The sequence below is a fragment of the Octopus bimaculoides genome, chromosome 2, assembly GCF_046866305.1.
Source record: "Octopus bimaculoides isolate indiv1 chromosome 2, ASM4686630v1, whole genome shotgun sequence".
Lineage (NCBI taxonomy): Eukaryota > Metazoa > Mollusca > Cephalopoda > Octopoda > Octopodidae > Octopus > Octopus bimaculoides.
In genome coordinates, this window is record NC_142929.1 from 69,077,270 (window position 1) to 69,089,862 (window position 12,593).

At 33.3% G+C, this 12,593-nt stretch overlaps 1 protein-coding gene across 50 annotated transcripts in view; it reads right to left on the minus strand.

The window, feature by feature from the left end:
• The window catches only part of LOC106879514 (ralBP1-associated Eps domain-containing protein 1), a 137,892-nt gene that overhangs the window by 17,723 nt on the left and 107,576 nt on the right, over positions 1 to 12,593 (minus strand). For 35 of the 50 annotated variants that reach the window (XM_089346927.1, XM_089346956.1, XM_089346943.1 and 32 more), the window contains one exon: positions 8,267 to 8,524. The exons of the other annotated variants lie outside the window; for them this stretch is intronic. In XM_089346927.1, coding sequence (XP_089203053.1) covers positions 8,267 to 8,524 — 258 coding nt within the window. The remainder of the gene's footprint in view (positions 1 to 8,266; positions 8,525 to 12,593) is intronic. 50 annotated transcript variants of the gene reach the window in all.

Below are 12,593 nucleotides of genomic sequence, written 5' to 3' on the forward strand. Positions count from 1 at the left end.
GGATCGTTGTTGTCATTATCATTAATGATAAGGTGATAGTAATGTTCAATTCTGATCATCTTAAAATAGTAACCAGTTGTACAAAATAACATTTTGTAGTTTATATCCAGTATATCCACCACACTTCTGTTGTAACAATTTGAAATTAAGTCACCATAGTTGACCACATAACTGTGTAGATTACTACCCCACCAACAACAGGCAGCATGATTAGTGTTGAAGAGTTGAAATAGGGGATAATATATGCAGATCAACCATACAAAATCAAACAATAAAAGCAAAGGAGACAAATGTGGAAAGGGAGAAGTGCTCTAAAGGTCAAACTTTGAAGCCAATGTTATGTACATATACAATACACACACACTTATAAACACACATATTCATACACAAATACACAAAACCATGCATGCATATACATATCTAGCTCAGCTGTCACTCACAATTGATTGTAACCTGGTAGCTGGTATACACTTTCGTATTAGGTACTTTGGCAGACACTGACACCTTCTCAGTTCTTCCACTCTTGACCCAACAGAATATTGCTGGTGTAGTCCACTTTTTTCTTCCATCTATCACAACCTCAGTCAGCTGAAACTTATTTATTGGCTGAGTAGACTGGAGTAACATAAAATGATGTGCCTTGCTCAAGGACACAATGCACCACCCAGTCCAAGTATCAAACCCATTACCTTATGGTTGAGATCAACACCTTAACCACTAAGCCATACTCCTACATACATATATAGATACACACATAAAATAAGATGGTAAAGACAACCACAATGAAAATATTAAGGATGATGATGATGATTACTCTATCTTGCAAAAAAACACAAATAAAAAAAGCCATCCCATTATTTAATGTTCAGTTTAATGATTCAGTGTCATTTGCTCATGTGCTCTGAAATTCTGTTTAAGACCAGCTGATGATTTACAAAGTCTAGAGCAAACATTACAGAGCAAACTAGACATCCCCACGAGAATATTCAGACACTTCTATGTGATGACATTCTTATGCATATGGCTTCACAATCCAGCTTTAGATGTATACCCTTTGTGGTGCCTGCAGGAACTTTATGCAATACCTCTCAGTTAACAATAGCAAGGGCCTGGGTTAAGTCAACAAAGACCTGACATAGACATATCTGCTGCTTGATAAATTTTTCTTGAAATTGATGCACAGAAAAAAATCAAGTCCTTTGTACCCTCTACCTGATCAACACCCAGAATATCATTTCAAGTAACACTGAGGGACGTCTTTCATTAGCTAATTCAACAACAGTAATCTAGACAAAACCCTGCCAAAAGATTCCAAGTGAATGATACCATAAGAATTACCACACTTAGATCTTGATGCTTTGCTTTTCATATCAAAAGTCTCATCAATCGAGTCTTGTGGTGCAAGAGTTCCTTCCCAGCTTTTCTTGTTATATTAACCCTTTCGATACAATTCCACTTGGGACCATCCCTAGTTCTACAATATCAACTCACTACTCTAAAGTGATTTAAATTAAAACCTTGCATGACAATTTCTTGTTATGTTCTTCACACCAGCTCAATAATAACAAATTTGTTTTGATAAAAACTTAATTATTTTCAAACTAAATTAAAACAAAAACAATGTATTTCAATGGAAATCTGGCCCAGGGAACTTGCATAATTTCAACAAAAATGAGGTGAGAAAAGTAACTCAGAGTGGCCAGTGGCATGTATTTAAGGTAAGGTAAGGGTCACCTTCTTGAGTCATGCCAACTCATAAGGGCCAGTTTACCAGTTTCCATAGCATATAACTTCCTTACTTGGATGGAACGCCAGTCCGTTGCAGGATTACTCATTTTTGCCAGCTGAATGGACTGGAGCAACATGAAATGAAGTGTTTTGCTCAATAACACAACGCATTGCCCAGTCCAGGAATCGAAACCACAATCTTACAATCATGAGTCCAATACCCTAACGACTGAGCCACATGCCTCCACAGTGTCATCTATTTGAACAACACTGGCAAATATAGTTATATCAAATACTGCAACATAAGTTTTCAATTTATGAAATTATTTCCACCTCTAGAGGATGTCATAATTATGAAAATGGCAATTGCCATTTTGATAATTATGACACAGGGATGTACCACACCTATTAGCACACAAAGTGGTCTTACAAGAAAGTGAGTGAACAGCCACTATATAGATACATACACACGGACACACAACTACATGTGGACAAAGAGATATATTTTAAGTTAGAAGGCTCTAATGAAAACAACTTTAGAATATTCAAAATGCAACACAAATTATAAAAAAAAAAGCTTTTCTTGCACACTAAACGTTGCCAAAAAATATCATTAAAGGCAGCCTTGAAATAAGAAGGAAAGTGGAAAAAAAAAAAAAGAAACAATAAAGCATTTAACAACTGAAAAGCAAGGTTAGGACAAAAAGGACATAAAAAAATAATTGTGCAGAGAGAAAGCAAGTGTAATTAAGTGGTAAGTAATCTCAATGATATAAAATATTATAAAACTATTTTACTTAATGAATATTTTAACAGAAATATTTTCAATTCTGTGGACTTGGCAACAGAAATAAACCTTGTGGTTTGCCAATAAGGTTTTATTACAAGAATTGATTAACAGAAATAATTAAAATGTAGCAAAGAATGTTATTAGAAGAAACTTTAAAAAAAAACCTCTCTCTTTTTTTTTTTTCATACATATTAAAGAGAAGCTCAATGAGGATTTGATGAACAACAAATCTTGTGGCATCTTTGAAAGAGTAAAATAACAATAAAAAAATAACACTGAAAAAGCAAATATAATGTAGCCATTCATAACTTCCAATTAAAACTAAGCTTTCTAATTTTGCTTTTTGGTTGTCAGGACAAAAACTTCAAGGAAACATAAATGAAATTGTGTAATGCTCATATTATCTCCAAGTGCATTAGTGACAATATGTACATCCTTTAGAGAATCAAAAACTGAATCATAGACACTAACATGCACCATTCAGACCCTAAGCATCATTGCATCTGATTCTCAGTTAAACATAAATTATTTCCAAAAATAAAAATTAAAATTATATTTACAATAGGTTCTATCATCATTTGTTATATTTATAATGAAATCTATACCATCTTGGGTCATACTGTCCAATTCCATCCACCAAATTCTATGAGTGACATAATTATTTTCCTCCTGTCCTTTTGACAACTCTTAAGCAATGCCACTGGTTAGATATAGTAGCTCTCTTCACATAAAAATTGCATAAAGGACTGCCGTTTCTGACATAATAAATCACAATTAGAACACCTATCTTTAACTGCATTGTAGCTACTGTAACATCTATTACCTCTCCTGTTCCTGCTATGGTTAATCTAGGGATGTAACAACTACAGTATAGGCAAGGTAGATAGTGGTTGCCTACCTAGAGTAAAACTATAAATATTAATTAAATATAAAAAGTGAATGCTTTCCTATTCATTATAAAAACACTAATTTAAAGCAAAAAATTCATTTGTTGTCTTTTTATAATCAACAAATCATGATACATAATTTCTGCTGCCTATATATATATATATCTAAAAGGATTTACTTTTCATAATGAGATAAAAAACTAAGGTTGTGTATATTTTAGAACATTTATAAATAGAAGGTCTTACAGCTAAGACCTTCTTAGCTGTAAGACCTATTTATAAATGTTCTAAAATATACACAACCTTGGTCTTTTATCTCATTATGAAAAGTAAATCCTTCTATTCACACGCTGAGATATGACCCCTTATTCGCATAATCACTGAACCTGGAGCTTAACTATGGTCTATCCATAGCACTTACTCAGCATTACCTGAAACCTCTGGGTCTTATTGACACCACTACTGCTCATAACCTATATATATTATTTACATTTGACAGATATTTATCCTCATCTTGTTTGTTGTTAACACAACATTTCAGCTGATATACCCTCCAACCTTCATCAGATGTCTTGGGGAAATTTCAAACCTGGATTCTCATTCTTAAGGCGTTTTTTGATGTTATTATTATTATTATTCAGATTATTGCCTGGAATCAAACTCAGAATCTTGGGGTTAGTAGTTCATGCTCTTAACCACTACGCCATATATCCGTGGGCAATTATGGAGTTAATTTTAGGGCTTATAAATCTAATATTTTCCTATCCTTCTTTAATACTGGTTCCCATATGCTACTCATATTTGCACTCAGTCTGCTTAGGAGGTTGTATATCAGCCGAAACGTTGTGTTAACAACAAACAAGATGAGGACAAATATCCGTCAAATGTAAATAATGTACATAATTCCTCATCTCTTAAAATATAAAACTGTGTATATCTATTTATATATCTATTTATATATATATATAATTCTGTTTATATATATATAATTTCTGCAACTTTTCCGGTTTAACTATTATATGGATGAGAGAGGTGAAAGATGTTGCTGTAACCATAATTCAAGTAAAGACTGTGTTCCAAATGAGAAATTATATTAGCAAGAACACTAGACTTAAAGACAAAGCTTGTGTAAAGAAACCTATTAAATCTAGCCACCACCATTGTTTAAGAGTTGACAAAAAGTAGGTTGTAAAATAATTACAGCTGCCATAGAATTTGGTGAATGGAACCAGTCAGTGTGGCCCTAGATGGTATAGATTTGAATATAAATACAATGACAACCCAAATTGATAAAAAGCTGGGATTAAGCCAGTAAAATTTTATCTTGAAATCCAGACACAAGCAAACTAGTAACTTGAGTGATTTTACTAATACTTAATACTGCAGAGAAACATTTATTTTTAACAATGTGAGATAACACAAAACATTTTATTTCAAAAGTAGAAGAAATGATTAACTAGGTTGCTGGTTTTGTTAAATAATAAACATTTTGATAACAAAGAAAGCAAATATCTTAGTAAACTTAAGACTTAGGATTTAATCTTTCTATTAATAGAAAATCTCTAAGTTTTTTTTTCTTTTTGCTATGGCTCCATGCCCTGGAGTTTGGTGGTTGCTAAGAAGGTTAGGTGCAGATAAATGGATCATAGGAATAGTTCGATCTATGTGAACAAAGTAAAGATTGGCAGCAGCAAATTTTGTAAGGAATTTAATGTGTAAGTAGATCTTTTTTTTACCAAGGTTTTAGCTGCCACCACCTCCTCTTTTGTTGTAATTCTAGGGTCAAATAATACTGAAATGGAGCACTTAATCTGTCTGGGAACTTTGATATGTGTTAATGACCAGGTTCCCACTGCAGAGCCTGATCGATGGACAAAAAAAATTTTTTTTGAACCTGGTATCATGATCAGGGGTTAAAAGACCAATGTAGCAAAGATTAATGTACTGAAATAGTAACAGAGAATATGTGATCTACTACCATCTAGAAAGTAAAAAAAGGTGTTGTTATGATCTCAATATTATGCACTTAAAACCAGTATTGGAAACACAAAAGCTGTAGACTGAAAGAGAACCAAGATTTAAGATACAGTAGTTAGCATTAGCAACATCATTGTCGTTGTTGTTTTAACATCCAACTTTCGGTGCTTCCATGAGTCAGTTGGAGTTCATTGAGGCAAATTTTCTACAGTCAGATGTCCTTCCAGTCATCAACCTTTACTGTTTCCAGTATATAAGAAATAATTGCCATGCAGTTCCTGTTACCAAGGTGACATAATTAGTGTTGGAAATGGTTGTGATGAACGTATAGTAGCACAAGTAGAAAGGAGATGGATAAAGTTTAAAGAATTGGTACTATTACTGGTGGCAATGGATTTCTTGAGCTATTGAGGGAACTGCTACATGGTTGCCTGATCTGCCAGAAATAATAGCAAGATTATTCCATAAGTGCCATCTTGATATCTTCAAATAGGAAAGATAAAATGAATAATATACTCCTAAACACACTATTTCCAGAAACAAGACAGGATGGTCATGGTTGAAAAAGTTTGATATTAGGTTGACTCAAACAGGGTTGACAAGAACTTTTCTTTCTCTTTACAAAAGGAGGCCTTATGAAGCTTATGTAATAATCTTGAGAACTAAATGCAGGTGTTCGATAAAGACTAGAACATGTGGCTGTTCAAAGTTAATTTGCATTCAAGGCACAGTACAAGTGTGAAAAAGGCAACCACTGAGCATAAAAGGACTTGGACAAGTGACTGCACTACTATAGTTATGAAATGAGGGACTTGCTGAATGGAATTATAAAAAAAAATGCTGCATTCTAACAGTGGAACATACATATGGCAGAAGACCAACTATCCCCTCTCGCTGCAAAAAGAAAGAAAGAATTGATGATCTCAGATCTAAGAATGGTGCCTCTCACAAATCAGTTGACAGAGTCTCAAAAAGAATAGGAATAAACCACACAGCAGTCTTGCACTTTTCATTTTAGTGTAAAGCATAAAAAAAAAAAATTAAAAAATCAAAGTAGATGACAAGTGCTGCAACATACCATAATACTCAAGTTTATCCTAATTTCCAAAGTGTTAACTTGTTGGAAACAACTCACCAGCACCTAGATAAGGTACTAGTTTGCTACACAGTCACAGCTCTCCAAGTTAATAAAATACTAGCATAGAAACTAGATGAAGTTTTTGCATTTCACTTATCTCACTATCGTTTCAGTCTCAGATAGATAGTCCAGTCTATCAAACAGCATGGACATTAGTTTAACAGACAAATGTTTCATTATCTTGCAAGGATTCTTCCTAATTAACTTATACTATCTATTCTAATAATTATTTCAAAGCAACTTCTCACAGTATATGTTTTAGCTAATATTTACTGTTATCTTCTTATGTTGCAATACAATTTTTATACACACACATACACACACACAAACATGCAACAACATAAGTAAACAAACTTTTTCTTTTTGGAAGTGTCAAATAAATCATACAAACTGGAAAGTAATATTTCAAATGCAGTATAGCCATGACAACAGCAGAAAGATTGGGTATTTTACCCTTATACAATAGAAAAAGTTGTCGTCTGCTGACAACTTTTTCTGTCATATAAGAGTAAAATACCCAATCTTTCTGCTATTTTCACAGCCATACTCTGAAATATTACTTTCCTGTTTGTATGATATTATATATATATATATATATATATATATATTCTGTCAGCTTGCCACCTTAGTGCTTGAGAATATTGTGTGGGTGTGTGTGTGTGTGTGTATATATATATATATATATATATATATATATATATACACACACACACACACATGCATGCACACACACACCCACACAATATTCTCAAGCACTAAGGTGTCAAGGTGACAGAATTGTTAACATGCCAGGCAAAATGCTTAGTGGCATTTCATACATCTTTATATTCTGAGTTCAAATTCCACCAAGGCCTACTTTGCCTTTCATCCTTTCGAGGTTGATAAAATAAGTACCAGTTTCACACTGGGATTGATGTAATCAACTTACCACCACCCCCTAAATTGCCAGCCTTGTGCCAAGATTTGAAATCAATATTCTCAAGCACTAAATGCAGTACACAAATACTTTATTTTATTTTGTTCCATTCCATTCCATTTCCTTGAAAAATATGAAAACTTTCTGTACTTGTACATGAATAAACTAAGGAATAATTCCTTCATTTCTTCTTGGCTAATCTTATTACCCAAATACTTTTCTTTCTGTACACCACCAAAATGTTTCGTGTATATATATATATATATATATATATTAAACCATCAAATATTTAAATGCTTTTTCTTTTTAAATTTTAAATAAGAAGAGTTATTAATGAAATGACAACAAAAAGTATAATACATACAAAAATACAAAGAAAAACAAAAATTTAAACAGCTATCAAGGAAACAGTGTGATAGTTTTTCAATGTAACAATAGATAAAAATAAAATAAAATAACATAAAATAAAACAAAAGGGTAAACAATAATGAATACTAATGAACAAGGAGGCTGCCAATGATATTCACAGAATAAACAGCAAGCAAACAAAACCCAACTAACCAGTAAAATGCATGCAGGAAAACAACAGCTCCAAGCAACGCGTTCATTCTGGAGCACAGTTGACACCAAGTATATTTGGTAGCACCTAAGAAAGGAGACGGGTATGGAGACAGAAAGATAGATAGATAGAGAGAGAGAGAGAGAGATAGAGAGAAATGAAAGAGGGAAGATATGTATGGGGGAACTTGTTTGATGCTACCTCTCATAACAATGGCCTGTGTTAAAGGAGGGAACTGTTATGCTTAGTGGAGCTATAGTTGAACGCGTACCTGGGGCAGTTTTCTTGGTTGCCACTGGTCTGGGGCGGCCGTGCAAGGAAGTGCTGACTGATGGGAGGACTGATTTGGGAGACATGGGTGAGGAGTGGTCAGTTGGGATAGCAGCAGACAAGTCATTAAGCGATGTGGGTTCAACGCTGTACGACATTCGTGATGGTTGTTTGGACGATGGACTGGTTGTCAGCGAAGATGCATCGTGCTGGTCACCACAGACAACTGGTGCAATGTTACAACAACCAGTAGCCAGATCTGAAAATCCAAACAAGTAGAGGACTTGGTAGCATAATTCATTAAGTAAAGGGTTTTAGCATCTTTTAACAAATTTACTTTAAGTTTAATTTGAAGTATAAATAATTAGGTTATTTCATCACTTCATGAATCTCAAAAAGTATTTAATATAGACAAGAGCTATCTTTATGATCAAAACTACTTGTGCTAATGGGTTTTCTTGTGAAAGAAATATATTTAACTTAACAATATAACACTACAAAATTTTTTTTTAAATAAAGAAAAGTACAACAAAATCAAGAGTTATATTTTTGATTAGTTAAAATAATTCCTAACATTTTCTACTTTCTAGAAGAATTCCTTACAACAAAAGATATTTTAAATTTTCTCATTTTCAATGAGTTTATAAAATTTATTTTAAGACAATAATAGTTCTGAATCCTTATGTTGAGGAAAAGTTTTCACTATATAATACTTACTATGTCAACATAAACATAGTTATTATATATTTATATACAATTCACATTATTTCATTTTAACCAAACTCATATGTAGCATGCATATTATTGTTTTAATGATCAGCGCACGCACGCACACACACACACACACACACACACACACACACACACACACACACACACTTGCACACACCTACATATAAACTATTTCAAAATACATTTTCATAGGTGCATGGATATGATGACTTATTAAATGTTATCAATTTTGTATAGATGCTGTAACAAAAGCCATTTCTATTCACTTGACGTGGAGTGGATGTAACAGTTACCTTCGGTTTGCCTGAGTAAACCAAGCAAAGTAATGTGTCATAATATGGGCAAAAAGAGAATTAGTGTTAACTAATAATCTTTGCTCTGCACTAAAGTCTAGTTTTTGTTGCAGTGTGGTGGCTTGTGAGCCTCAATGACCCTGAGAGCTACACTAGCAGAGTGCAAACTCAACGTAGGGTTTCCCATGCAGAGCAGGAGAAAGGACAGAGACCCAACTAATATAGATTACTTCTCAACAGCAAAAATGGATTTGCATAGGGTCGTCAACACCTTTACCCAGATAAAAGTAAAGCAACAGAAGCATTGATGACAATTCAAAACCAACAAAATCTGGGAGAGGAAAACATAACCCATAATTAAGAACAATGGAATAAAGTTGTCGATGGCCTATGCTCCAATAGAGAGAGCAAAGGACTTTAGTAAGAAATAATCTTTGCTATATGACACTTTAAATAAAACAACTTTGCAGCCATCAAGCATATTATCATTATTGTTAGGGGTGGTGGAGTCACAGAATAGATGAGCTGTCAGGCTAAATATCTTGCAGTATTTTGTTAACCAAAGTCAATTCTACCATTTATTCTGAGGTCAATAAAATAAGTACTGAAGTTGGTGAAAATTTCTTCTTACAATTTATGACCTTGTGCATAAATTAAAAATTATTAGATCTATTCAAGTTGATCTACAGAATATTGTTATTTATGATCAAAGGCATTCAAGCAACCAACATATGATTTTTATAGGGTTATCTAATGTCTTTTTCTTTTCTTTTTAATATTTCATTTCACTACTGAAGTGGTATTGCAGATACATAAGCAGTGATGGTAATGAGTGAGCTGCTTTAAGATTGTTGAGATTTCAAGCAGGAAAACTTTAAACTAAGTGCACAAGCTGACACATCATCATCATTATCCCATAATATCCATCTTCCATGCTAGCATGGTTTAGAGGGTTTGATAGGATCCAACAAGCTAGAGGACTGCATCAAGCCTCAATGTCTGTTTCTGGCATATAGCCAATTATTTACACAAACCATGTTTACCTAGCAGTTATCAATGAGCACCATAACTGTGACAACACACACTTCTATGGGGAATGTAGCTGTGTTGAGAACCAGTGAGTCATAACTGCTCCCACCTATACTACATTCTGTGTGTGCCCCTGAAAGAAAAATTGCAGTACTTCATTGTTGCAGACAGGTGTAATATTCTGATCACCACAACAAAACATCTGAAAATTTGTTGGTGGTTCTAACATCAGTTGGGCCTAGGGTATAATGTCTTGCTCATAACCTAGTTTTAAAGAACTTGATCAATAGCATCCACTCCATCTTGTCAAAATAACCTGGATCCAACAAACATAGTCAGGATTGGTTGCAGGAGCAGTTTTTCACATGAAACCGTCTGTGATGTTCTACTCTGATAATTTTGTCAGAGTTGTTTCCCTTAGCATTCTGCTATCCTTAGCACTCACAAATCCCTGAGAAACCCTTAGTTGGAAATCTGACACTAACAAGTTTATGTTACAATCTGACTCTCAAGATAGTGTAGACCTGAATTTTGAGTTTATTATATCCTAGACCGATGTTCAGACCACTAAGGGTCTACCTATCACTCTCAGTAGTTTTACTTTGAGTTACAATGTCCCTATACACACTGGATTCAACCAAACTTTTAGCTAGTCTGATTTTTTGGGTGGGTGTGCTAGTTTAGTTGCACTCAACACAACCATGTAACTGATTATACTTGATTACATATCAGTAGCATTCACATTTACAAGTAACTTGAAAAAAAGAATATATATATATATATATATATATATATATATATATATATATATATATATATATATATACATATCTCACACACACACATACATACATACATTTACATACATTAGTTTACATATATTCATTCACACATATACACATAGCCATACATGAGTTTTTTAATTACATCAAAATATTTACCTAAGCAAAATGAAAATGTATTTATTATCTTAAAATTAAACAATAATAGATGTATATTCCTGTGATGTTTAATGTTAAGTATATATTTAAGATTAAGTTAGTAAGAAGTTGCATGAAGCTAGATTGATTTGTTTACTTCCTAAATGCTTCACTGGATACCTAGTACGATTGCAACAATTTAGTGCAGACCTAATTTTTTCAAAATGCCTAGAAGAGCTGAAGCATTATCACAACAGAAAACATTAAGCTTTATTGGCAACACAAATTAAATTAACACATGCAAAATGAAGTAGGTCTGAAATATCAACTAGGATTTAACAATAAAGTAAAGTTATAGACTTTTCAGGATGTAAGTATTGGCAGTTCGGATACTTGATACCAATGAAATTATAACAGCTATCAAAGTTGAAATACATCATAAGAGATTCAGAAACAATGGAATTTCTTCAATAAATTGCATGCATTATCAAAAACAACAATAAACCACTTTGAAATTATTTTCTCTTTCATATTCGAGTTTGACAAAGCCAACAAACAACAGGTTTTTCTCCAATATTATACGTAAGATGATACCTACAAAGATGTGTGAGTGTGTGTGTGTGTGTGTGTGTGTGTGTATGAGAGAGAGAGAGAGTGTGTCTGCATACGCATGAGTGTGTGTAAATGTGGGTGTGACTGCTTGAGTGTGTGTCTGAATGTGTACGAGTGTGAGTGTGTGTGAATGTGTACAAGTGTGTGTGAGTGTGTAAGAGTGTGTGTGTATGAGTGTGTACATGTGTATGAGTGTGTGTGTGTGAATATATACATGTGTGTATGAGCGTGTGTGTGTATGTACGAATGTGTACATTTTGCTTACTAACTTTCCTCTTTTGTTTTGTTTTTTATTTCAATAAAATTATTTCCAAAAAGAAATTATGACCCCAACTAGCACACATCTGCAAACAGCCTTTCACCTGATATATTGAACTACCATTAGAATTTTTCTTTTTTTTTTTACACTATATTTTTCACAACATCATCAACACACGTTGATCTTAGCCATCATTAATGTCATCATTTATCCAATAAAATAATCAATACAACAAGTATTAAAACAACAACTAATATATCATCAAATATAATGCATCCACTTAAATACTTATGAAATTATACAATTATATATAATCCACAGAACACAAAGAGACACTTATAAATAAACAAACAGAGATACCGAGTTGATGACAGTGATAAACTAAGACTTTACAATAAATAAAGTGACCAGATGAACAGCTACAGGTGTTGAGACCACAGGAAACAGTTACAGTTATAGTGCCACAGTTAACAGGCAGTGGAT